The sequence below is a fragment of the Rhinolophus hipposideros genome (assembly GCF_964194185.1).
Source record: "Rhinolophus hipposideros genome assembly, chromosome: 5".
NCBI lineage: Eukaryota > Metazoa > Chordata > Mammalia > Chiroptera > Rhinolophidae > Rhinolophus > Rhinolophus hipposideros.
Window position 1 is genome coordinate 39,197,281 of NC_138051.1, and position 27,910 is coordinate 39,225,190.

Sequence of the window (27,910 nt, forward strand, 5' to 3'; positions counted from 1 at the left end):
CCTCCCTGGGTAGGTCCCAGGGATCTCTATTTGTTAGAAGTTTCCCTGGGGATTCTAGACATCAGCCAGCTTTGGATACCACTGCTTTACCATTCAGTAGGAAAGGGAATATATTATTACAAAGTCTAGTGAATAAACTAAAATAAGTTTCTCTTTTAAAATATGTCTTTTCCTCATGAAATTGAAAAAAATTATTAGAACCATTAAGTTAATATTCAGATACATAGATATCATAAAGACACGTGTGCTCCAGATACATAGATATTAAAAGTTTTATTATTTCTATAAGCCCAAATGCCTCCTAGATAGTTATGTACACAATAACAATAAAACAAAAACCACACACTAGTTTTTCCACCCTCCAAAAATGTTGCCAGCTTGAAAACGAGATACAACAGTTTTTTTCATTTAAACAGGTAATGATTCAGGATGTATGAAAGACAGTGACAGCATGAAAAACAGATGGCAGATTTTATATTATTATAAAATACGATTTTACAAACATTTAATTTGTTTTATGCTAAATGTTTTAGGCATTTGGACTTGCACAAAGCTCTAATTCTGCCCATTGGAGTAGTATTCAGTGCTCAACACTCAGAAGGCAAAATTGCAGATACCAGAATTCTCAATATTTCATTGGACCATTTAAGCTAATTAATAGCTCTTTCCATAAGAAAAATACTAGTAATCATAGCAATTGCTCATAAAATCTTGAAACATATAAAAAGAGTCTTGGCTGTTTGGCTTTTCTAATTTCCTTTGAATAGTTATAAAACTGAAAATATGTGATTGAATTGTAATGAAACATCTAATGAAGTTGAAGTAAGAATGTTTTTTCTTTCTCCAGGCCTCTGTGGGTAGAGTTTCCTGATGAATTAGAGACTTTTGATGTGGAAGATGAATACATGCTGGGTGAGCATTTCTTGATTATAGTTATGATAAATACTGTAATTATGTTCTTTTTACTGTATTTTCTAGTGTAAGAGCACTAAAAATAAAAACCCTAATTCAAAAATAAAAGTAAAAGAAATTTTATCACCAAGATTTTTAGTGCATAAGTGCGATCATAGCTCTATTCTGTGATCATATAGCACCTCTCATAATATTGTTAATGTTAAATAAATCCATTCTATTTCTCGATGCAATTGGGATTCTTGTTCTGAGTCCATTCCGAAGCCTGTGATACCACTACAGGGAAGGGATATAGAAAAAAGTAGATGAGATGGTTGAAGTAAAAACCCAAAAGAGCCTTTTTCACATGCAAAATAGTTTTGGGGCCACTGGAGGGGGGATTTTTCTTTAACAAGAATTAACCACCAAATTTAGAACATGGAAGTTTCTTGGGAATAGTGCTCAAGCAGCCAGACTCAACAGAAAGTTTCCCCAAAGATGGAACTCTAAAGAGTGGAAACCCCAAACTGTAAAATACCTAGCTCTTTAGGTCTTCACTCATCCTTAGATTTCAGTTTAAATAGCTACATTCTTGGAGAAAATTTTCCTGACCAAAATTACTTCCTAATACCTAATTCCACCTACTTTAATCAAAGTCAGCCCCTCTTACTACATAACTTTCATTTCATGTGGTACTTTCAAATTTGGGTATTTGTCATAACTCTAATTAATTTGTAATTACTTATTTAATATTGATCTTCACTGAATGTAAACTCTGTGAGAGCAGGGACATGCCTGCCTTACTTGCCGCTATATCTCCAGAGCTTAACACAGTGCCTGGTACTCTGTAGGCATTTTATAAATAGTTATTGAATTAAGGAGTGAATTCATAAGTGGATGGATTTTACATATGTGTGGTGCAAAGTTCAAAACAAAATTAATAATTCAGGTTGCCTTTAAGAGAATTTTAGCCCTCCCGATGATAATTGCACAAGGAAGACAGCTGACCATAACCAAAAGTCACTTATAGCAAACCAAAGTCACTTATAGCAAACAATGAAGCACCTGCAGAAGTGCAATGGCATTTTCAAACTACTGACACACTCGCAGTTGGGTCCAAAATGAGACTCTGATAGACTGTGTAAGAAAGGGTCCCTTCCTATAATCTCAATATACCATAAGTGGCCTAATGATAGGCAATAATACAGTCACCTCTTTGAGCCTCTGTCCTCTTTCTAGCAATGCATCTCTCTGATGAATCACTGGTTCAACTCTCCAAGGTTTCTACCTTGAAGAATTTCTCAGCGAGTGGTCTTTAACACCACAAAAGCACTCAATTTAAAGGAAAGGATGTTTTCAGACCTCTTATTATAATATTCGATTTTATTTCTTCTCCATTTTCAGGAAGTGCTTTATTGGTTCATCCAGTCACCGAGCCAAAAGCTACTGTGGTTGATGTGTTTCTGCCGGGACCAAATGAGGTACGAGTAAATGACAGTCACATATCGTCCATATCTCATATCTCATTCCTCGTTCTAATGAATTAGCCCGTTAGGAAATAGATTTCTTCATCATGCAGTTGTGAAGACAGCCCAAATGACTATAGCAACTGAAGATTCTTGTAAGTCCTCAGAGGTCAAGAAACTTAATGGAAAAGCAGGAACGCGAATAGGTGACCACACCAAGGAGGATCAGAGTAATTCTTTATTTTCACACGTAGACTTGTATAAGGGACTCCTTGTGAACACATTGAGGTTTTGGGTAGTAAGAAATTTTTAGTCTACTATGAGGTATCAAACTCTGGGTGGGAAATAGAAATATAAACAGACTTTGATCCTTGTTTCTCGCTCTATCTGAATCCTGAGTTTTTGATACCAAAAGCTGGTCTCCAGACACTCACGGGAGTGGATAAAAAGTAACAATAGTGACTTCCTTCTGTGCCCCTCCAGCCTTCCTCTGCTCTTTTATTGGTTATTGTCATTGATTATTGTCACTGTGGAAAATATCACCTGGACCTGCTGAAGCCCAGGGCACTGAACCCATGCAAAGCCTGGGGGAGATTTGGGAATAACCCATGGGCTGCAGAGCAGATAGCCATGGGTGGTAAGAGCAACAGCCTCCAGAGACAGACCCAGGATATGTCCAAAGGAGCAAGAAGAGACAGGGCAGACACTTGGGACACTAGACCAGGGAAAGAGGGTGTGGAGTGGAGAGCAGGAAGGAGTCAGATCCCCGAGAGAGTCGCTGAGCGCTGGCGCATCACCACAGGCTTCCACAGGCAGGGGGAAGAGCCGTGAAGGACATGAAACTGATGTGGCCGCCATGGCAAGATACTCTTAGGCTGTTAAGACGAGAGGTGAGGTGGCTGAGCCAGGCCATGCTCACTGATTGGGACTATCGAGCCCTGTTACAGCAGCACCAGGAAACCACATGCAGTGCCAGTGTTCTCCCTCCATCCAGCTGTACATATTTGGTTGTTGTATTGGTTTCCTGAGGCTGCTGTAACAAATTACTACAAACTTAGTGGCTTCAAATGACAGAAATTGATTCACTCATAGTACTGAAGGCTTGAAGTCCAAAATCAAAGTGTCAACAGGGTTGGTTCCTTCTGGAAGCTCTGAGGGAGAATCTGTTCCATGGCTGTCACCCACCTTCTGGTGGCTGCCCACACTCCTCCGCGTTCCTGGCTTGTCGCCCCATCACCTCAACGTATGCCTCCGTCTTCACAGTGCCTTTTCCTGTGTGTCCGTGTCTCTTCCTCCTACCTTTTATAAGGACACTTGTGATGACATTTAGGGCCCACTTGGATAATCCCAGACAATCTCCTTATCTCGGATCCTTAATTTAGTCAAATTTGTTATGAGGGTAATATTCACTCCTTCCAGGAGTTAGGAAGTGAATATATCTTTTTGAGGGGCCCCCAATCAGCCCACTGCACTTGCCATGATCAATATGACCATAACCAGGATTTTCTCCAGAATGTTCATGAATTATGTTCTTTCCCCTTGGTTTCTGCAGTCATTTGCAGTTCTGAAGGTGAGGGCTCTTTGCAAAGGTTCCACTGCCAAGCAGAAACCTGAGGAAAAGGTTAAATACAACAACAGCTAAATGAATTGTCCTATCAAAGCATTTTTGCTGAGAGTTTCTCAAGTTTATTCTAACAAAGTATAAGCTCCCATTAAGAGAAACTAACTCCCTTTCTGACTTAGCCACACATTTTTATTAATGACCTATCATCATTGCAGGCATATTGTTGTGACTGTACAATATATTCCTCCAGCACCATTTTTCCAGGGCATTCTATTTGGTTCTCTTGCTTACATCTTCCCAAAGCCTGGGTAGAAGAGCCAAGTTGTTTCTTGCTAGACCTTTACGTCGCTGGTTAGCTAATACCACATTACACTGTGCCAGGGGCTATCTGAAGGCCCTCACTGTCATTTTCCCGATTCCCTCTCCTTCAAGTCTTTTCTCAGATATCTCCTTCTCAGTGAGACCTTCTCTGACCACTTGTTTAGGATTATAAACCACTCCCACTGCCCCCATCCAACCCTCCTTCATCCTTTATTTTTCTCCACAGAACATGCAACCTTCTAACATTCTATGTATTTGCTTATATCAGGGGCGTCCAAACTGCGGCCCGCGATCCGTTGTTAATTGGCCCACAGCAAATTCCAAAAATATATTTAGTTTACTTAAATAAACTAGGTGAGGCAATACGTACTTCACCTCGAGTGAGTGGCCCGGCTGTTTGTGTATTTTACCGCATGTGGCCCTTGGTGAAAACCGTTGAAAAAAGTTTGGACATCCCTGGCTTATATGTTTTATTATCTGTCTCTCCCATTAGAATGTTAGCTGCTTGAAGGCAGTGATTTTTATCTATTAGGTTTACGCTGTATTTCCAGGGTCTAGATGGATACCTGGCACATACTAGGCCTTCAGTAAGTACTTGCTGGGTCAGGAGCTTGGTGACTGAGCTCTAGGTCTGATCTACATGGTGTTTAGTACCAATTATACCCTTTCTAGGCTGGAGATCTTTGTGTACTGCACCAGAGCACATACCCTATACCCCTCATTTTAACTAGTTCTAGAAATGGTAGACAAGTAATCCCCAAATCTTGTTTGAATCAGTTTTTTGTTTGTTTGTTTTGCCTTTCACTCCCACCAGCTCTTTATCTAGATTTACTGGAATTCACCTAAGAAAGATATTATAAGAAAAGAAAGCTAAGACAATATCCCTCGTCAAGACAGACATAGAAATCCTTGACAAAACATTAACATGTTGAATCCAGCCAAGGATAATACATTATGATGAGGTGGGTGGGAGCCTGTTGAATTAAGAGCTCACAATGTGATAGATAGATGATGTATTACATATTTGCGCACTTGAAATCTATGTAATTTTACTAACCATTGCAACCCCAATAAATTTTAATTTAAAAAAAGGAGTTTACTGTAGCTAACCATAGTCAAGAAACAACCCTCTCACGTTCACAGCAGGATAGTGACAGACGCAACACCTCAGCTGTATAAAGGATGTGGTAATCCCAGGAGGTGAACTTGCGAAATAGACTCTGGGCTGCCAGAAATTACACTGGGCTAGAAGAAAGAGGTTTTTGTTTTCATGCTGCTTCTGGTGGTATCTTAAGGATTTATCCCATCAAATTACTTTGTAGGACCTTTCTGGTACTTCAGCAACTAAACCCCCTTGACAAGATCCCAGATAAGAGTTTGAACCTCATCCCTAAATTGTGCTGTCCTCTGTAAAAAATAAATGATCCTATAGTAGTAATGCAAGTTGCCGTTTGTTTTTCTCCAAGATCTGTATCCTTCTCTGACACTTTCCTTTTCTCCTGCTTCATTTGTAATTTATTTGCTTGTAATGTGCTGTTCTTTGTTGCTGTTTTCTTTCCTCTTTCTTCATCTTTTTTACTAATAGATGCATTAAATTTTTTAAGCGAACTGGACTGTAAATCCATGAGGTCTGGAACTGTGTCTTTCTGTACACTCATGTATAGCTACCAGTGCTGGGCACCTGGTAGGCTATTTAATAAATAACTTTCGGATGGATGGGATGGATGGATGGATGGATGGATGGACAAATTAGTGGCCTTTTAGTCAAATTAATCCATGAACAGTAGTAGGTTAGTCCTTTCTGATCTTCTTAAAAGCATGTGTTCTTCCTAACTTCTACTCGAGATTTTTTAAAAATTATACTTATTTTAGCTTTCTGGTTATTTGAAATCAATACAAATGGGTGTTTTTCCATGGGGTCTGTTCCTTTTCAGGTCTGGTATGACTCGAAGACATTTGCTCATTGGGAAGGAGCCTGTACTGTGAAGATCCCAGTAGCCTTGGATACTGTAAGTTATTTTCACTGTTGTATTCCCCTGTTGTGCTGTATTAGTCTGCTCAGATTGCCATACTGGGTGGTTTAAACAACAGAAGTGTATTTTCTCACAGTTCTGGAGGCTGCAAGTCCCAGATTAAGGTGCCAAGCAATTCAGTTCCTGGTGAGGACTGTCTTCCTGGCACGTAGACAGGCACCTTCTTGCTGTGTCCACATATGGCAGAAGGAGAGAGTGAGCTATCTACAGGATGAGGGCCCCACTCTTATGACGTCATTTAGCCTTAATTCTAGAAAGGTCCTGTTTCCAGATATAAGCACATTAGAGATTGGGGCTTCAACATGTGAATTTGGGGGGACACAAGCATTCAGTCCATAACATATGCCTACATACGAATAGAAAGAACCAAGGACATCAGTGTTCTGTGTAATAACACACACATATGGAGACAGACAGTAGACTAGTGGTTGCTCTGGGTTGGAGAACAGAGAAGGTTTGGGAGCAATGGGGAGTGACTGCTAATGGGCCCAGGGATTCTTTTTGGGGTGAAGAAAATGTTTTAAAATTGATTGTGATATGGTTGCATGACTCAGAATATACTAAAAACCATTTAACTGTGTATTTTAAATGGATGAATTGTATGGCATGTAGATTACATTGATAAAGCTGTTTAATTGTGAAAAAAAGAGAGGATAAAAATAACATATACTCTGATTTCATAGTATGAAACATCAAGGACAACAACTCCTCCCCAATTATTTATATTGTAAGTCTAAGGAAAATAATAACACTGATGACAGAGAACCAACATAGAGGTCACCACACATGCCATACAGAATGTCCTTCTATAGGAACAAGTCCAAAACCATGAGACTTTAATTGTAACCCTGGACCTCTAAGCCAGGGAATGCTACTAATTATGATAGTAGAATCAAAGTGGCTCATCCAGGCTGAATTTCTGATGGGAAGTGGGCTCCTGCAGCTGAATCACAACCACTACTGTAAGTTCTCAGCAGTGTGAAGATGAATAAATAGATATTGATGTTATTGTTTTAATCATCAGCAGCAATATGAACTCCATTAGAAAGAAAATTATTTCAGATGTCAACTTTCAGATATACAAGAGATCTTAATAGTCATCTACTCTAATCCCACATGCTTATAGGAGAAGAAACTGAAGCTCAGAGAAGTTAAATTACTTGTCCAGAGTTGTGGCTAGATTGTGGCAGAACTGAAACAAGACCCCAGGTCAGCCAGACTCCCACTTCAGCCCATTCCATACTAATTTACTACCTTATTCTTTGAGGGGAAAAAAAAGAGATTGTCTGATGAGGGTAGGGAGATAGATATGCTTTACTTCTTGCTGCCAACTGTGAATCAAGCAGGGAGTGGACATCTTAACTGCTCCACTCTCACTCCCTACTTCATTTATACTCTTATACGCTTCCTGTTTGTACTTTACTCAGAGCAAAGTATAAGCCCTTATGTGATCCAGGGGGCTTCCTTATAGAGGATTGTACAGGAAGACAGGAAACCTACTACTTTGTCTGCTGGCAATGCCATTCCAGAAGACCCATAGATACAGGTCATGCCTACAACCCCGTTGTTGGAGTCACTTAAAGTACCTTTGGTGGCATCTATAACAGAAGTTCCACGAATTTACCCTCAGAATTGAGTCATTCATCCTGGTGATCCAGGGAGGCAGGGAGCAAGAAGGGTATAGGGTTCAGTGAGTAAGGACAAAAGTCATCTCTCCCAAACCAAGAAACTACCATCCTTTCTATACACTCATCCATATATACATCAGGCTTGCTTGCACAGAGAGAAAAATTCACTCCTTAGCAAGGCCCTAGAAATAAACATGTTTATTTTATTGATTGGAAAAAAACACAAAATTGGAAAGGTTACTTATAGGATAAGCAGCATATGTAATCAATTGATATAGGATGAGAAGTTTCTCTAATAATTTCAAAAATGGACCATTTTGAGCTCTTTTCCTTTCCATGTTTGCCATCTCTGTGTTCATAAATTTATTTTGCCTCTGAGTCTATACTTGTAAAGAATGAAGTGTTATACAATGAAATATTTAAAATTCTACTTTGAAATTGCCTTATACGAATACTCCTGCCCTGAGAGTTGCTCTGTTTTATAGATACCCGTGTTTCAAAGAGGTGGAAGTGTAGTGCCCATAAAGACGAGGATAGGAAAATCCACAGGCTGGATGACTGATTTCCCATATGGCCTCCGGGTGGCTCTGAGCACTGAGGTATGTGAAAAATGTTATCTGTATACATCTCATTTGTTACTACTCTGTCTCTTCGCAGTGGGAGCCTTTTGAGTGTGTGACACTATGCAAAAGTGGTGAACCCCATCTAATGGGATAGGTGCTTCTGATGTTTATCTAGAAATCAAAGTTTTGAATCATTTCTGAATTATTGTCCAGCTTGTCTGACTTTGTTCTTAAGGGAATTCTGAGAACTAGAAATGATAGAAATTTCTTCTGGGGCACTGTGACCGTTGGCGCCCTGCAGCTTGGCATTGATTACCACTGGACTGAAAGGTCACTGGGGGTGTAGGCAGCCTGCCACATAGGTCAGCCCTGAACTCAGTCTTCTGTAAAAGGGTATCTGTATCGATGCAACATTTCTGGGACACTGCCTCCACACAGTGACTTCTGGTCTCATCAGATAGCTCAAACAACTAAAATCTCCTTGGGTTAAGCCTGAAAGGATACAGAACTGATCTATCCTTTTGAGCCAAATGAGGCCTATAGCAGATTCCTCTCCTATCAATTTGCCCAACTATAGTACCAAACACAAATTCTTACTCTTATGCAAATATAAAATAATTAAGCTTTCTTTTTCTTATATCCTTCTTTTTCAACTGTTTCACTTAGCCATGTTTTCTTGGGCCCAACTGGGCCTCCAGCCCATGAGAGGCCACAGAATAAATACAAGATACTCGAGATCCATGGCACATCAAGCATTGTCAATTACAGTAACCTGCCACATGGAATGCTGTGACATTATCTGACATGCAAAAGGAGTCTTCTTAATGAAAAAAAAAAGTAGGAACTAGATACCATTCTCTAAATTGAGGGTCTTCTAAAGATAGTTAATCTCATCCTTTATATACTAATTTTTTTTAACTTCAGTTTCATTCTGTGAACTTTTATGACCTGTTGTCACATTCTAGGACAGTATTTTCGGAGAAGCCACCTATGCCACTGACCATACTTCATAGTTTAAATTTCTTTCAACAACGCCTCGCTCTTTGTGCTCCTCTTATGTGATTTCCGTTTCCTATTATTATTTCACTAATGGGTATTGAATGTCTGTATTAAGCTTTTGTTCAACATAATTTTTCACAAATTTTAAAATCTATTATTTCCCTTTAGGGGGTGACATTCTTTTCCCAGAAAGCTATTATATAAGCACATTCTCTTTTTGTGATTCACTCGCCAGGGTTCTGCTGTGGGTGAATTATATCTCGATGATGGTCATTCATTCAAATACCTCCACCAGAAGCAATTCTTGCACAGGAAGTTTTCATTCTCTTCAGGTGTTTTGACCAACAGGTAATGACAGCTAAAAAATCTGTGCATTATCTTAGGTAAATTATGCTATCCTTTTGCTATCCTCAAATGCACAGCTAATATTTTAAGGTACTACCGTGTTTCCCCGAAAATAAGACCTAGCTGGACAATCTACTCTAATGCATCTTTTGGAGCAAAAATTAATACAAGACCCGGTCTTATTTTACTATAAGACCTGGTCTTCATAATGTAATATAATATAATACAATATAATAGTATAATGTAATAATATAATATACTATAATATAATACTGGGTCTTATATTAATTTTTGCTCCAAAAGACACATTAGAGCTGATTGTCCAGCTAGGTCTTATTTTCGGGGAAACACAATATTTAAAGAAGTTAATGATAAAGGTCATTTGTAGTGTTTTCCTTTTCTTTTTTTTAGGTTCATTAAGGTAAAATTGACAAATAAAATTATAATATATTGTTGACTATATTCTCTATGCTGTACTTTACATCTCCATGACTATTTTGTAACTACCAATTTGTACCTTTTTTTTTTTCCTTTTTTGGTCATTTAAGTTCTACTTTCTTGGCAAATTGCAGTTATGTAATACAGTATTATCAGCTATAGTCATCATGTTATACATTAGATCCTCAGACCTGATTCATCTTATAACTAAAAGTTTGTACCCTTTTACCAGCCTCTCCCTATTTCACCCCTACTCCCACCCCTCTGACATCCACTATTCTACTCTATATGAGTTTGGCGTTTAAAAAAAAAAATGTTCCACATATAATGATACCATACAGTTTGTCTTTCTCTGTCTGACTTATTCCACTTAGCATAATGCCTTCCAGGTTTATCCATGTTGTCACAAATGGCAGGATATCCATATTTTTTTAAGGCTGAATAATATTCCTTTGTATATTATAAACCACATCTTCTTTATCCATTCATCCATTGACAGACACTTAATTTCCATACTTTGGCTATTGTGAATAATACTTTAATGAACATGGGGGTGCGGGTAGTTATTTCATTTCCTTCACATATATATCCAGAAGTAGGATTGCTGGATCATGTGGTAGTTCTGTTTTTAATTTTTTGAGGAACCTCCATACTGTTTTTCATAGTGGTTTACATTCCTAGCAACAGTGTGCAAGGGTTCCCTTTTCTCCACATTCCCACCATCATTTGTTATCTCTTGTCTTTTTGATAATAGACATCCTCACAGATGTGAGGTGATATGTCATTATGATTTTGATTTGCATTTCCCTTTTGATTTCTTTGACCCATTGGTTGTTCAGGAGTATGTTATTTAATCTCCACATGTTTGTGAATTTTCCAGTTTTCTTCTATCATACAATTATTGTCAGAAAAGATACTTAATTTCAGTCTTCTTAGATTTATTAAGACTTGTTTTGTGGCCTAACATATGACCAGTTCTGGGGACTATTCCATGTGTACTTGATAAGAGTATATATTCTGCTGCTGCTGCATGGAATGTTTTGTATCTATCTGTTAGGTCAGTCTGGCCTAACATGTAGTTTAAGTCCAATGTTTCCTTAATGATTTTCTGTCTAGATGATCTATTCATTGTTGAAAGCAGGGTGTTAAAGACCCTGCTATTATTGTAATGCTGTCTATTTCTCCCTTCAGATCTGTTAATATGTGCTTTACATATTTAGGTGCTCCAATGTTGGGTGCATAAATATTTACAAATGTCATCTCCTCTTAATAAACTGACCCCGTTATCACTATACAATGACCTTCGTTGTCTCTTGTTACAGTGTTTGGCATAGAGTCTTCACTACAGGGTCATACGTTGCTCCCGGATCTTGGTATTTTTATGACCATTATTTTTAACTCTCATGTAAATAACTTAATTCCATTTCATTAAGGTCAGTTTCTGAAGATTAATCAGATTCTTTTATTTGGAATATACTCCTTGTTTTTTCGTTTTCCTTGACTCTCTGTGCTGGTTTCTGCACATTGAACAGCCACCTCTTCCAGTCTTGACAGATAGGTCTTGTGTATGAGAGATGAACTTCATCAATCAGCTCAGCCTGAGCTCCTGGTTGCTTCTCAAGCCTTTGTGATTATCCAAGCTGCCATCTTTGTTCTTAGTGACTACCAGTAGTTGAGGAGGTGCTAAGATCCATCAGTGTCCCAAAGGGGGATACTAGTCAGCATCTAGATGCAAGCTGAGTAGAAGCTAGACCCTCAGGCAGTAGCTGTGAAAGTTTGTAGTCAAACCCCTTCCAGGGAGAAACTGAAAAATGGGTGTTTTTGCCTGCTCCCTCTGTGCTGAGCCCCAACTGCTTATTTGTTTGCTATAATCCTGTGGGACTCGGGAACACAAACCCTGCTGGCTATCAGAGCCTATACCTCAGGTGGGAGTCTTAAAACTTGGAGTACAAACCCTTCCATCTTTAGGGAGAAGCTGGGAGTTGCCGGTTCCCTCACAATTGTATGGCACCGTGCTGGGGGTGGGACTTATAGAGAGAATGTATCTCAGCCTTTCCTACCTGTTTTGATGTCAGTATTTTTTCACTTACTAGATGTTTAGGAGTCAGTCAGCTAGTTTCTGGATTTCTCTCAGAGGGAACTTTCTCCATGTGCAGCTTTCCATTTGGTGCATCCATGCATGGGAGGAGCGAAATTCAGGAGCCTCTGTGTCACCATCTTGGTCCAGAGTTCCCCTGGAGTATTTTTTTCAATCACACCATGAACCTCTCTTCCTTCTTGTCTCCATCTTTCTTTCCTTCCCTCTAAAACACAAAAAAGAATTCAAGTTCCTATTAGTCCCATTTATTCAACCATTCAACAATTCATTAAGTATCTGATTTCTTACTATTTGATTGCAGTGTCCAAGTCATACTTGTGACTTCAGTGTCCTTAGGCGATTTCTCTCCAAATGGCTTGTTAAAAAAAAAAGAGAGATTTTGGTATCTTTCATCTGATCATCCATATCAAATGTTTCCATCCAAACGTTACCCAAAATCATGGTTTATTATCAAAAACTCTGGTCCTTATGTCTAGTGGTACTTTGAATCATTTATGCCATAGTATTGCAGCACTGTCAAGAGGATTTTATGGAAAATTGGGATAGTCTCCATGACCACAGCTAAATAAAGCATAAGCAACTTGCCTTCATCTTTTTTTGAAAAGGTTATCCTTAATTTTTTTTTCACTCAGGAACTTTCTAGCAGTATGACTGTTACCGTACTTGAAAAGCAGTCGTACCCAAATGCTTTTAGATTCTTTAAAGTTAGTGTAGTTTCTAAGTCAGCTTCCAGTTGTGTTTCAGCTCCTTCGCCTGCATTTTATTTGTTGTTTGTCTAAAAAAAAAAGGAAAGAGGAAAGCAAATATGAATTGTACTATTTGTATTAAATCATTGGGTTTTATTGGCAAATTTATTTCAGGGTAGGGTGTTAGAAAAACTTTGTGTCTTGGGTTGAAGGTCTAAGTGATAAAAACATTTGACATACTGATGACTATTCATTCTTTCAAATGAATTCGCTTTGGAAACAAAAGAGCAGGTCTACTCCTTTCCTCCACTCAGTGTTCAGGTGTGGCATGCTCAGGTAACCCTGCTGGATTCCAGCTCAGCGCGATGCTAACCTTGTGTTCAGTGGTTGGTTGGTTGCTTGCTTTCTTGTAACCACCAAAGTGGATACAACTGCATGGTCCCAAAGACATACCTAGTTAATCTCCAGATAAGAGACCAGAAACTTTGTAAATGGATGGTTTCATATTACTACAAATAAAAAAAAAGGGGCCTGGGAATTCTGATTCCATCTCTACTTCATTTAGGTCTGATTTTGTGCCTTAAATATCTGCAGTGTTTTATCATGTCTCCACTCAGTGACTGTAGGAGTACGGGACAGTGCAGTTACCTCAGCAGTTCATACACTTGGTACTAAGGAGCACCTCCCTTAAAACAATCAACATATTTTGGAAACTGCAGTGTTTTCTGTGTATACTTAATCTGGAGTGGAGGCTTGAAAGAAGGGGAGAGTTTTACTTTCATGTGGATAATAGCCATTATCCCCATTCTCTAGAAATCCAGAAAAAGAATGCAGGGGTGAAGTTTCTGAAGTACACTGGTTAATTCAGCGTATGTAGTAGCAAGTGGTCCTATGCAGACAAGCGCAGCCCACGTTCCCAGTGTGCCCTGTGCTGTCCTTACAGCTTTAGGGGCACAACATACAGCTTGTTTACTTTGACTAGTCACTCGGCACTGATTCCATTGAGTACAAATAATGCGTGAAGCTAAATAATTGATTGCCCTCTTGTAAATTGTGTTTTGACTGCCCTGTGTGTGAAGAGCTCATAGAAGTTCCCAACCTTTTGGCATTCAAAGGCCTTTTCATATGTTTTGAAACCCACTTGCCTTCATGTGCAATAATCTGTTAATGACAATTTAGATTTCTGCCTCTACCACATGTGACCTTGACAAAATTTTTAACTTTAGGTTTAGATTTCATCTATAAAAATAGATTAAAATATAGATAGCCCGGTTGTCCTAAGGATTAAATCAGATAAAATGTGAATTACTGCCATAATGTTCATATGTTCCCTGATTTTAACTCATCAAAGAGCATTTGATACCGATGCAAGAATTTTACAACGTTGCATTTACTCCAAAAACAAACGATTATAATGCTCTCAGCACATTTGCCCTATTTTGGAGTAGATATACTCTGTTCAAAGAAGTTAAATCCAAGGTACAAATTAAAGAGAAAAGCAGAAAGTAATGAACTAATAACTTCATTAATAAGACCAAAACCTTTTTAAATAAAAAAGTAAGCCCCCAACTAGCCTAGTTAAGATACAAAGCACAGATACACAAAATATACTATGAAGTAATTGAAAATAACTTTTCTAACCTTCCCAACTTAAAATGTTGACACTTCCTACTCTATTATAAAGACATTTAATAGTAAAAAAAAAAAAAAAACACCAAACAAACAACAACAACAACAAAAAACCTGGAAGGTAGGGGGGTACTATCAGCTTTTAATTCCTTGTTAGAAACTTCCCATCTAGATTATCCAGTGAGATTTGCTGGGTGTAAATAGGTTTCAAACAGTTGTTTGTTTGTTTTTAATGATTTGGTAGCATGAAAGATTCCTCAATAGGCCTCACAGTCTCATTCCTGTTAGAAAAATAAAATTGGTATATTTTATCCCTACATAAAAAAATGAGAGCAAGAGAGAGATTGGTTTCGTTACCGGTTAGCTAGCTCTTGGCACATAGAGTGATCTATTTTCATCTCTTCATCCTAGTAAATATGCCAACTATATGGTTTAGGCTTCTATAGGAAAAGAAGTGGCGGGGAGGGGTGCGACAAGGCTGGGGACGTTGACCTGGTAACCAGTCCAAAGCCCTGTTTCTCTTTTCCTAATGCCATTTTTATTGCTTTCAGTTGTGCTGACGAGAGTGGTCAGTATCCCAGCGAGTGTGTGGTGGAGCAAATATCTGTCCTAGGCCTCAGGAAGCAGCCATCATCTGTGACCACGCATTCGTCCGGTGAGGAAGCAGGCCACTTATTTTTGTGCACATAGAAATACCTGTAGAGAAGAGATGGTTAGTCCTAAAACTGCCACAATGTGCTTCACCAGGTGGACTCTGTACTTTCTGGTAGCAGTCAGATATGCTATCTAGAGGGAGCAAGGCCAGCCTGCTTTTATTCCTCAACTGGTCTTTCTGCTCACTGTAAGCTCTTAATGCTTTTCTAAGGGAAATTATTTGGGGCTAGAAATGATAGCGTGGCTTCTCTGAATATTTTGTAAACTGTAGCTATCTGAAGCCCTGTTCATGTTTATGGAGTTTCTCAAAGGGCATAGGAAGAGATATATCCTTTTTACCCACTAAGTTTCTTGGATAAATCACTTTGTTCCTTACAATTTCTTTTCAACCAATCTTGCATTTAAAATAATGGAGTGTTTTGCATTTTAAAAATTCCTGGAAGTCCATGGGCAAAAGTGCTAGGTAAAATTCTCCTAAGTAGGGTATAAGGTCTTATGACAGAGCCAGAAACATTGCAGACAAAAAGAGTTTTCTCGTCTAGACATTCATCAAACGTTCCCTTTTATTGTCTTGATATTTAGATGGTAATGATCGGCTTGTGGCTTTTACATATTGTGCCAGGACGTCCACCCTGAACCTGGAGAAGCTCTCACTGAACATCGGCACTGACTGGGAGGTACACATTAAATGACAGAGACTTGCGACGAACGCAATCCAGCGACGACGCAAGGGGCAGCCTGCGCCATTCAACCTTTCCCTTGGTATTTTCTGAGAGTCGTGCTGCACACTAATTCTCTGGCTCAAAATAAGTTTTCATTAGTCATCAATTTACTAATAAACAATAGATTTCAGATTTTACATTTTTAGATGTATTAGTAATATTCTTTGTGTCAAACACCATCCTGAGACATTTGTAGTGTTCCATTGCTTCTTGGACCATGGCCCTGTGGTAAGCGCTGTAGCCCAGTGATTGGCTGCTGTTTGACCACAACTGGATTGGTTTGTTTTATGTGAGATGTGGGCCACGCCCACCTTGTATGGCCCGTTGGTGGAAGTTTGCCTCGGGCCATGCAGCAGAGTCACTCTGGCAACGGCAGCTGAATTGCTTGAGGCCTGTCTCCAGTGGACAGCAGCCTCTGGTACCCCCCCACAGTTATCTTTCACCCCCTTAGATGTGGGCAAAACAACCCTTTTCTGCTTGTACTCCGTACACTGCAGCGACGGGGAGTTATTCTTCCCCAGAGATTGACTCAGGAGTACAAAGGATTCTTTTCCCTCCCATGCTTTTTGAGTTCTAAAGTTCCAAATTAATCTTAAAATTCTAATTTCTTTATCTTGTTTTTATTAAATACTGTCTACTGACCAAAGAACATTTATAACATGAGTAAGCCATAATTAATAATAAAATACATACCCATGTCCCCACCTCTGTACTTCACAAATACAACTCAGGGCTGGTGAGACAAGCGAGGCACTTGCTTTGGGCACAAAATTTAAGAGGGTGCCGAAAAATGCAGTAACCAATATAAATCATATTTTAATGCAATATTTTTAAAAAATCAAAATTAATGCAAAAATCCATGATTAACCAAATATCAAAATTTTAAATCCAGACGGATCAGTATTACTGAGTTCTCCTTTTGCCTCGGGCTCCAGTACAGCTTGACAAGGGGTAGAACATTACAGCATTGCCATTCCTCCCTGCTCTGGAGATCCCAGTGACTTCCTGCTTCCTGCCACAGCATCTGCTGGGACAGCCTCCTGTTCTCAGCACTCCTCAACATGCACATTTCCTTATCAGGCTTCCTCTACTTAGGTAGCAACTTGCCAACTGCCACCTCTGTGCCTTCTGTTCCCTGGGCCCCAGGATCTACCACCTTCCGTCTACCTATGCAGATCTTACCCTCTGTCCAGGCCCAACTCAAATCTCACTTCTCCATTAAGACTGTCTAAGTACCCTAACACCCCCATTCCACTGTACGATGAGCAGTGATTTTCCCCTTCTCTGAAAGGCTGCCCCAGGTAATAATACATGTTCTACTTAGCATTCTCAGGGACAGTTCCTTACTGTTTCAGGTTTGTCTGTCTTGTTCCCCTACTAGATTGTATGTTCCTCAAAGGCATGTTATTATACTTGGCTTTCAGTAACTATTGGCTGTAATTGGTTAACTGATGGATTTGATTGATTAAAAAGCGAGAATTGAATCTGTTTGTTTCTGACTTATTTTTCTGACACAGGACTCTTCCCTCCAGAAGTAGTAAACATTGTGCATTTCATTATATCAGTTGAGATTTGAGCTTTGCACCATATGTAAGTTCCCATATACATACGTAGATTTTTTTTCCTCCTATTTGTGTAACTTTTGCAATTTCTGTAACTTTATGCAATTCTTAAGAAAGAAGCCTGCATTACCTGAAGCTGTATTTCCAACTTTAAATTTCCCTTGCCAACCCACCATAAAACTTAACCTGAAAACTAGGTGCTCTTGCCTAATAAAAATGATGGGTTTTAATAGCATTTAAAGCTGAATAATTAAGACCTATCTTCAGATCAACATTTATTGCATTATTCTTCTATATAAAACATTTTTGGAGGATGGAATGAAACAAAAACTAGTGGAGTAAGTTAGTGAGGAACTGCTCTGTCTTGACCCAGAATTATACTGAAACATTTAACGAGAGGCATTGAGTGGAGAGAAAATACAGCCTGGGCGTTTTTAATTGTTCTCTCCACTTATTGCTTCTCACACTGCTATTACTGAAACTATGTCCCAGAGAGCTGTGTGGGGATGAGTTGGCCTACAGGTGCTTAGTTACCTTGTTGTGGCTACTTCTTGATATGTTCTCTCAGGAAACTGGATTTTATGTAAGAAATTAGAACCATTTCAATAGAGATTCAACCATAGGTCTAAAATGAATACATAATGTGTCCTTCCTTCAAGACCTAAATGCTAAGGAATGAGTTGACAAAGCAGTTTAAAAACAGAAACTGCCCAATAGAAATACAGGCAAGAGCAGTTCACAAAAGAAAGTGAAACAGACAAAATAAGCATGAAAGATGCTCAGCCTCATTAATAATCAAAGAAATGATTTTTTTGCCTGATTGGCCAAGATTAAAGAATGAAAATGGAGACTAGACTGGGTGGTGAGCACACAATGCAATATATAGATGGTGTATTATAGAATTGTACACTTGAAACTTATATGATGTTATTAACCAACGTCACCCCATTTAACTTTTTTTAAATTTATTGGGGTGACATTTGTTAGCAAAATTACATAGATTTCAGGTGTACAATTCTGTATTACATCATCTATAAATCCCATTGTGTGTTCACCACCCAGAGTCAGTTCTCCTTCCATCACCATATATTTGATCCCCCTTACCCTCATCTCCCAACCCCCCACCCCTCTCACCCTCTGGTAATCACTAAACTATTGTCTGTGTCTATGATTTTTTGTTTCTCATTTGTTTGTCTTGTTCTTTTGTTGTTTTTGGTTTATATACCACATATCAGTGAAATCATAGGGTTCTCTGCTTTTTCTGTCTGACTTATTTCGCTTAGCATTGTACTCTCAAGATCCATCCATGTTGTCATAAATGGTCCTATTTCATCTTTTGTTACCACCGAATAGTATTCCATTGTGTATATATACCACAACTTCTTTATCCATTCATCTATCGAAGGACATTTTGGTTGTTTCCACGTCTTGGCCACCGTAAACAAAGCTGCAATGAACATTGGACCCCATTTAATTTTAAATTTAATTTTTTTAAAAAAACAGGCAAGGCATGGAAATAACCTAAGTGTCTTTAAATTGATGATTGGATAAAGATGATGTGATACAGAAAGGATGAAAAACTGCCATTTGCAACAACATGGAGATCTTAAGAGTATCATGCTAAGTAAAAAAGGTCAGACAGAAAAGGACAAGAACCATACAATTTCACTCATATGTGGGATATAAAACCAAAAGCAACAAACGAACAGACAAAACAAATTCATAGACATATGAGTAGACAACAGTATGAAGGTTACCAAGGGGTAGGGATAGGATGCAAAGGATAAAGGGGGGCAAATATACGGTCACAGACAGAGATGGGTGATGAGCACACAGTGTAATATACAGATAATGTATCATAGAATTATATACTTGAAACTTACATAATATTATTAACCATTGTCACCCCAATAAGTTTAAAAACAAGAACAGAAACACTCAAAAAAAAAGAAAAAGTGAAAATGTCCACTACTAATGTAGGTGTGAGGAATAGGCATTCTTGCACATCATTGGTGTATCATAAATAAGTATAATCTTTCAGGACTGCAATCTGTCAAAATTTTTAATGTGCATACTCTAACCCAGCAATTGCCCTTCAGGTATGTCAGATAAATTGCTCAGAGCTACAAATTGCCATGTGGTTTGTACTGTGGAAAATGATAAATAAGCTGACTATCTTTTAACGGAATTGCTTAAATAAAGCCCTTTCATGTAGTGCAATATTATGTAACCATTAAAATAATCTACATGTATCAACATAGATCTAGGTGTTTGATAAAATGTTTACTGAGTGATTTCCTTTAAGTAAAACTTATAATAAACAAACGAAAATTGAGAGACATCCTGTACTCTTCAAAATGTGAAGGCCAGGAGAAACAGGCCTCAGGAACTGTTCCAGATTGAGTGGGGGATAAAGAGACACGACAACAAACGTGTGGTCCTGGGTTGGACTGTGGACCCCTAAAGGACATTATTGGGACAGTTGGCTAATTTTGAGTGAGATCTTTTGAATGCATGGTAATTTTCCTTATTTTGAGGGTTATACTATAATTATATAGAAGAATTTTCCTAGTTTTAGTAAATACATATTTGTAGTATGAAATGGTAATGGGCCTATTTCTAACACACTCTCAAATAGCTCAAGAAAAAAAATTATGTATATATGAGAGATACAGAGACAGAGAAAGTAGGGAAAATGTCTTATGTTACAATTGAAGAATCGGGTGAAAGGTATACAGGAACTCTTTATACTCTATTTTCAACCTTCCTATAAGTTTTAAATTATTCTAAAACAAAGTTTAAAAATAAGTTTCTGGGCCGGCCTGGTGGCTCAGGCGGTTAGAGCTTTATGCTCCTAACTCCGAAGGCTGCCGGTTCGATTCCCACATGGGCCAGTGGGCTCTCAACCACAAGGTTGACAGTTCAACTCCTCGAGTCCCACAAGGGATGGTGGGCAGCACCCCTGCAACTAAGATTGAACATGGCACCTTGAGCTGAGCGGCCTCTGAGCTCCCAAATGGCTCCGTTGGTTGGAGCGCGTCCTCTCAACCACAAGGTTGCAGTTCGACTCCAAGGGATGGTGGGCTGTGCCCCCTGCAACTAGCAACGGCAACTGGACCTGGAGCTGAACGGCGCCCTCCACAACTAAGACTGAAAGGACAACAATTTGACTTGGAAAACAGGCCTGGAAGTACACACTGTTTCCCAATAAAGTCCTGTTCCCCTTCCCCAATAAAATCTTTAAAAAATAAAAAATAAAAAATAAGTTTCTGCGCCATATCTCTATAATACCTAATAGCTTTCAAATGTTTGGTTTTTATTGCTGTAAAGGCTTATAAACTACGCCATGTAAACAGGATGGAAAAAAAATGGAGTTAACATGAACTCCAGTACAAGAGAATACCTTTATTTCCAATGCAGCAGACCACTTCAGAATCCTCATCAGATCAGCTGTTTTTCACCCGAGAAATGCTGGGCCAAGCCAAGTCCTCTACTTCAGGGAACACAAATACCATTCTCTGAGCACCAGGCCAGCAGTCCCTGTCCCTACACCACCCCACCGTGGGAGCAGTCAGTATATGTTGCTTTACCACAGAGGTCTTATCTGACTGTAGGAGCTGACCAGGGAGCCTGCAGGAGGGTTTTCACACTAAGAAATAGAATACATGTTTGTGGTAGACATTTAATTAGGGCAGACACCCTGGATGGTGACCCAGTTTGGTCACCTTCCTTCTTGCCCCAGGTCTAAGTCATGCTGCAGATCCTGGCTGTGGTGGACCTGAGTCAGTTCTTGATTGAAGTGATCCCAGGATGTAGGTTCCAATTAGACTAGGTACCAAGACATTGCCTGCCCAAGGAGTCTGGTTTCATTTAACACTGACCCACAGGAATAATTATATTCTGGGATACAGCTCAGTTCAGAACCGAGTAAACACTGCAGTCCTGGTCCCATGTATCAGCATGGCAGGGCCAATCCTGGACTGGGCCATTTACCTAAAGGCTCCCTAGACCAGAAAGCACAGCTCGTCACCATGAGTTTGTCTTAAGGTTGTGCTGAGCCTTGTATCGTGGTTAACTAAAACATGCCAATCAGATTCCTTAAGCTGTAGGGAAGACTGCGGTTTTGGAGTTTGGTCTGTGTGCAGAATTCCTTCACGTTTTCACATCCCTTTCAGTATCAGGGTACCATAATGACAGGCAGCAGAAAGTCAAAACACAAATATCTGGAGCTTAATGGTTTTTAGCTCACAATTGACCATGCTACCTAAAAGCCTTCTTAGTAATGGAATTCCGATGACAATATCAAGCATTCCACTCTGCTTTTAAGATTTCCATCTACCAAACCCTCAGAATGCGGGTAGGGGGTACTCTAGCCTAAACTTCTCAGCCCAGGGGATAGAAAGCCTTTAGCAGCTCCACTGGAAACAGATTACCATATCAACCCCAGACAACAAGACCATATTACTAGCATTCTAGGAGAAGTGAAGGCAATACTGGCATCTGATATCAGATCTGCCTGTCCTATGACCAGCCTTACCAAAGACTGCAGTGCCACAGCAAGGCCGGCCAGAATTAGACAGCTGCGTCTTGGCAGTTGTTCCAGCCGATCTGATGGTGTTAGATTCCTCTCCAATCAGAGGTAGGAGAAGGGAAGCCCTGACTATTTATAAGAAGGATCCAGAGATCTATGCCTGAATCATGTTATTGGAGTCTTAGTCATGCATTTCCTTCACTGGTAATCAAGAGACCCGGGGTCTAGTTTGGTTCTGCAGTGAACTAGTTGAGTGATGTTGGCCATGTCATTTAATCTCTCTAGGCCTTGGTTTCCTCATTTGTGAAAGAAAAGAGATAATCTCTAAAATTCTGTGAGTTTTCTATAACTTAACTGTAAAAATACAGCAGATATATTAATCAGTTATAACTGATCATTTTATAACTGATACGAGATCAGACAATTAAGTTCGTGAACTCATCCTAGAAACAGCGCTACATACCTCATTGCTGAATATCACTACGGTCACCTTTGAAGTACTCCCCTTGGGAAGCTGTGCCCCGATGCCAGCGGCTAGTCCACCCTTCAAAGCAATTTTGAACTCTTTTCCTGGAATGGCCACAAGAGCTGTTATCATACTACCCTTGATGTTCTGAATGTCATCAAAATGTCTTCTTTTTAATATTTCCTTTATCTTCAGGTAAAGAAGAAAGTCACTGGGGGCCAGATCAGGTGAGTAGGGAGGGAGTTCCAATACAGTTATTTGTTTACTGGCTAAAAACTCCCTCACAGACAGTGTTGTGTGAGCTGGTGCATTGTCGTGATGCAAGAGCCATGAATTGTTAGTGAAGAGTTCAGGTCATCTAACTTTTTCATGCAGTCTTTTCAGCACTTCCAAATAGTAAACTTGGTTAACTGTTTTTCCAGTTGGTACAATTCATAATGAATAATCCCTGTGATATCAAAAATGGTTAGCAACATTGTTGCAACTAGTTCATGAACTTGATTGTCAGACGCCTGTGTGTGTGTGTGTGTGTGTGTGTGTGTGTGTGTGTGTATTAATCCAACCAGCAGCGTTGTTGTACAGATTAAAAATATCCTATGCGTGTGGAAAGGGAAAAACAAGTAAGTTTACTTTGGAGAAACCTGGCAGACACTACCTTAGGCAAATGATCAAGGTTGACATCACCTGTTATGAAATACGTCAATATTATATACCCGCCCCCACCCGATAACGATTTAATGAGAAGGGCACATCGCCTCCATGATGTTCTTCTCCCAAACCCATAACCTCAGTCTAATAAGGTGAAAAACATCAAACAAAGTGAAGTCAAGGGACATTCTACAAGATACCTGACAAGTACTCCTCGAAAGTGCCCAGGTCAGAAGAGACAACAACTGTGGAGCTGTCAGAGATTGAAGGACACGAAGGAGACGTGACAGTTAAATGCAGGGTAGGATCTTGGATCGGATCCTGTAACAGAAGGGAAAAAAAAACCCAAAACATTAGTGGTAACGTTGAAGAAATCAAAATATGTCTTGTAGTTTAGTTAGTAGTATTATACCAACATTCATTTCTTGGTTTTGATCATTGTACCATAGTTATATAAGGTATAAACATTAGGGGAACTCCGTACTATCTTTGCAACTGTTTTTTGTAAATCTAAAATTACTTTAAAATTAAAAGTTTTTAAGACTATGTGAAGTAGCTAGTGTACAGTAGGCACTTAAAGAATGGTGGGTGCTATAATTATAAGCAAACACATTGCTTCCAACAGCACTGAATCAAAGATTGGTGGGAAAGACAGTGATACAGAGCCACTAATGTTCCTTGTTGTTGCAACAGAAACCATTCCATCTATAGATATCGCATGTCTGTGGCTGAAATATGTTATAAAAACTAGCTCTTTACTTTGAAGAGGCTTCTGTGAATTGAAATGTGCAGCTGTTATATGCTCATTATCTACACTTTGCTCACAGGCTCAGATTGGATTTCTCCCTGATAGCATGCGTTTCTATAGCTGGACAGCTGAATAAATCTTGAGTTTGTACCTACTAATCTGAGAGGGGCTTTTATCCACAACAATTGATAGAGCAAAATGGATAGCACTTTGTACTTTGTGTTTGATATGCCCATCCTGCTAAGACTGGAGGTTCATCTCCGTCACACACTCGGCTTAGTTACTAACAGATGGAGCTGGCTTAGCTGAGAAAAGAAAGGTCAGCATGTGTGTGGCCTAGAGACAGCTTCTGCCCCAGGGACAACTCAGCCAAGAAACTTTGACTACATTGCCAAAGTAGTAAGAAATATAAGAAATATCTCCTTATAGAGACAGTGGAAGTGAAATGTAATGGCTGTATGTGATGTCAGAGGGGAAGTGGGTGGGGTGAGGGGTGTTATCACTGTGAGTGATATAAACGATAAATGTCTATTACATTGTTTCAAACGCCTGAAACTAATTTTTAAAAATGTTAAAAAAAAAAAGAAAGAAAAGAAATATCTCCTCACATAGGGAAATTTCATTCAGTGGATACACAACACATATTTATTAGCCTTCCATATGCTTACCCTGAGAGTGGAATGGGGACACAGTTCCCATCTTCATTGAGCTTACAGTCCTGTGGGTAGAAAGGAAGCTTAATAGGCAGAAACAATAAAATGTGGGTCGGTGCTATGAATTTCAAAGTGGGATAGATAGAACACTGGGCTAGAACTCAAACATATGATGGCAGGGGAAGGAAACTCCCTACTTCGCATTCCATGGCACTGGTGAGTTTGAGGGTGGAAGGCAGTCTTTCTTTTAGTGCAGGCAGGTAGACATGCCTCTGATTGGAAATGCTGCAACCACATGATCCTGGGCAGATTGCACCTGTCCCGGTGGTGTACACATGGAAAAAGTTCAGTCGATGCTCATGGAGTCAGCACTGATTTGGACCAATGAGTGACTGTCACTCAATCTATTCTAATCCCAAAGTAATATTACATTTGTGTCATGTCCAACAACAACCTTTGAACTGAGTGCTTCAAACAAACTTGGCACTATTTTAAATGTATGACATAAATTACCTTGTTTAATTTTGATAATAACTCAATAACAGAATAACTATCATTAGACCCATGTGATAAGTGAGAAAACTGAGACACAGGAAGAAAAGACGAAGTAACCCACGTCAAGTTACACAGGCACAGCCCGTGAGCAGCAGACCTAGACTTTGAACTTGGGCAGTCAGTCTTCAGAGGCTGCCTTCCTCTTTCAGTCTCTCCAAGAGAGGTAGTAAATATCTCTGTGCATCTCCTTAGAGGTACAGGAGGATAGGCTGATGGTTCCTCCAAGATGCACCTCCAGACACAGGGCTCCTCAGAGAGGCAACCCCAGGGATCGAGAGCCTGGTAGCACTCACCATTTCAGCTCCACCTCCAACCTTCTCCCATAGCCTCTAGCCTTCGGCTGATGATACTGGTCACACTGGAACAGGCAGGGCTGCAGGCTGGGACCAGCCTCCACTCAGCCATACTTGGAATGCGGCCATCTCCTTACAGCCTGGGTAGCCGCTCCTGTGGATAGAAGACAAGGTGGAAGCCAGACAGGCACGCCCCTTCCTCAGAGCCACTTGTGCTCTCATTTAAGAGCCCCAAAACCAACCCTTTTGGTATGACATCCCAGGACTTGACGGCCATCCTGGTCAGTATCCAATTCCAACTCTGAGTCAGACACGTAACATGACATGCCTGAACAATCTGTATTCCGGTGCACTCTTTGTAGTAGATTTGGCCTCAGTGTTTATTTTGGGGGCGGGGAGAGACGAGAGGTGGCTAGATCAAGTGGGCAAAAAGAAACAGGGATTTCCTCAACTGAGGACTCTGCTGAGTGGCATTTTCTTTCCAACCAGACGATTCCACTGAATGCTGACACCAGAACATTCTAGAAGAAATGTTCTGATATCCTAGCATTTTAGAAAGTAAAAATCATGTTCTCAAGCATGCCTAGAATATTCTCCTAGACCTCAGTATCTCACATTCACCCTTGCAGCTTTCTCCAGTATTATTTTCCATTAATTTGGTGGCCAGTCGTTTGATAGCCTGTATAAGTGCTGATTCAACAATGCGTCAGCAGTTCTTCACTAATTTTCAGTGTTTAACTTACTCAGTTATTCCCGTTTCATTTCCTGACAACACCAGCACTTAATGGCAACACATAAATGTCCTTAGCCGGGTCTTTCTCTCTCGGCCATGCAGTCTAGCTACACGCTAGCCTCTTTCTTACTCTCATACTCATGATCTTTCTACATGTCTATTTTTAGCTTTCCTGGCTCAAGCTTCTTCAAGCTACTGAAACACAGCCGTCACACTGTTTCTGTCCCTCTGGCATGTATGTGCTGGTAGGAGCCCCCCAGGTGAAAATTGCTGCAGAAATCCTTTCGTGTTTCTTCCTCAGGAAAACTTACGGCCTTGGGATCACAGCTCCGTTTTTAAGATGGACATAAGCCGGACGACCTTCTGATGGGCTTAAAACTTAGAGTTGGATGTGGACATTTTTCTCTCAGATGACAGAATCACTCCAACCTCCCCTTTGCAGTTGCTTCCTTTCCTTTAAGGTAGCTGTATCTTGTTTTCTTTAAAAAGCTTTTTCTTCCAAATTTGCCTGCCATGCCGACCATCATTAGCGCGTCTGTGGCCCCACAGACAGGGGCTGAGCCCAGATCCCCAGGGCCGATTCCCCATCCAGCCCAGGGCAAGACCACCGAGGCTGGCAGCGGACACCCAAGTGGTATCTATTCAGCCATCATCAGCCGCAATTTTCCTATTATCGGAGTGAAAGAGAAGACATTTGAGCAGCTTCACAAGAAATGTCTAGAAAAGAAGTTTCTTTATGTGGATCCTGAGTTCCCACCGGATGAGACCTCTCTCTTTTATAGCCAGAAGTTCCCCATCCAGTTCGTCTGGAAGAGACCTCCGGTGAGTAGCTTACTGGTTGCTGGTTGGGGTTTTTGCCTCCGAGAAGTCCTCCCACTCAGCACCTCCCCATAGCTCAGCTGTGCACATGGGCGCTGAGGGAAGGATCCTGGCAGCAGCTCCACTGGGCTCTGTCCTCAGGTGAAGCAGGGCTGAGTCTCACTCTTGGTCTCAGTCTTTATGGGAAAAACAACAACAATAAAAAAAAAAAAAAACCTTGCTTTTTATAAAAGTAATTGGAAGTCAGTTGAATTCATCCTATAAAAGTAAATATTCCCTTCCCAGAACAAATTTCAAACAGTCCAGATCAGGCCTCTCTGTTTAAAAATCTCACATCTTTATAAGATTTCTTCAATTTCTTAGGCTAAAATCATGTTGCTCTTCTTCAGTTTGCCAGTAGCCGTGTCTTTTTGCAACACAGAGGCCCCAGAAAGAGGAGAGTGACAGGCAAAGACTCCTGTTTCCCCGCATAAAAGGTTAGAATTTGTAGGAAAAACCCTAGCAATTGTTTTGTCCGTATTTCTCACTTCACAAAGGAGGAAATAAAGGCATACCCGAGGGAAGTACAGCCAGCGAGCGCATGACAGCCCGGATTAAAACCCTTTCTCTTTTAGGTAACTCTTCCAGCGTCTGGGTTTCATTTACAGTGATCTACCAGAAGGAAAATCATATTCCCCTGGCTCCCTTTTCTGATCATACCTCCAGTATGACTCTTGTTCTTAATTCAAGAAATACTTACTGAGCATCTATGAGAGACAGAAACCAGGCAAACAACGGGGCAGACAGCAGTAAATACGACAAAACTTCCTGCTCTCTTGGAGCCTAGAGTCCTGAGGTTAAGAAGGGCATGGAACAGGAGAGATGA

At 40.0% G+C, this 27,910-nt stretch overlaps 2 protein-coding genes and 1 long non-coding RNA gene across 5 annotated transcripts in view; 2 read left to right on the top strand and 1 right to left on the bottom strand.

Moving 5' to 3' along the window:
- The window catches only part of GANC (glucosidase alpha, neutral C), a 63,468-nt gene extending 45,943 nt beyond the window's left edge, over positions 1 to 17,525 (top strand). The window contains exons 17-23 of one of the 3 annotated variants that reach the window (XR_013993396.1): positions 848 to 912; positions 2,296 to 2,372; positions 6,177 to 6,251; positions 8,389 to 8,502; positions 9,701 to 9,813; positions 15,213 to 15,316; positions 15,898 to 17,519. Coding sequence is in view for 2 of the 3 variants with exons in the window: in XM_081049231.1 (XP_080905357.1) it covers positions 848 to 912; positions 2,296 to 2,372; positions 6,177 to 6,251; positions 8,389 to 8,502; positions 9,701 to 9,813; positions 15,213 to 15,316; positions 15,898 to 16,007 (658 nt within the window). In the remaining variant the exon portion in view is untranslated. Of the gene's footprint in view, positions 1 to 847; positions 913 to 2,295; positions 2,373 to 6,176; positions 6,252 to 8,388; positions 8,503 to 9,700; positions 9,814 to 15,212; positions 15,317 to 15,897 lie in introns of all 3 variants that reach the window. The other 2 variants (XM_081049231.1, XM_081049232.1) reach the window with 2 other exon arrangements.
- On the bottom strand, positions 260 to 27,860 carry LOC308498029. The gene is made up of 9 exons (XR_013993398.1): positions 27,785 to 27,860; positions 26,538 to 27,221; positions 25,494 to 25,647; positions 24,661 to 24,710; positions 23,445 to 23,565; positions 13,027 to 13,121; positions 12,635 to 12,701; positions 12,339 to 12,551; positions 260 to 3,967 (listed from the first exon to the last, which is right to left on the bottom strand). It is a non-coding gene; the product is annotated as an uncharacterized lncRNA (long non-coding RNA).
- CAPN3 (calpain 3) overlaps positions 26,740 to 27,910 on the top strand; it is a gene marked incomplete at its 5' end in the record, with an annotated part of 41,325 nt that continues 40,154 nt past the window's right edge. The window contains one exon of the mRNA XM_081049239.1: positions 26,740 to 27,048. Coding sequence (XP_080905365.1) covers positions 26,740 to 27,048 — 309 coding nt within the window. The remainder of the gene's footprint in view (positions 27,049 to 27,910) is intronic.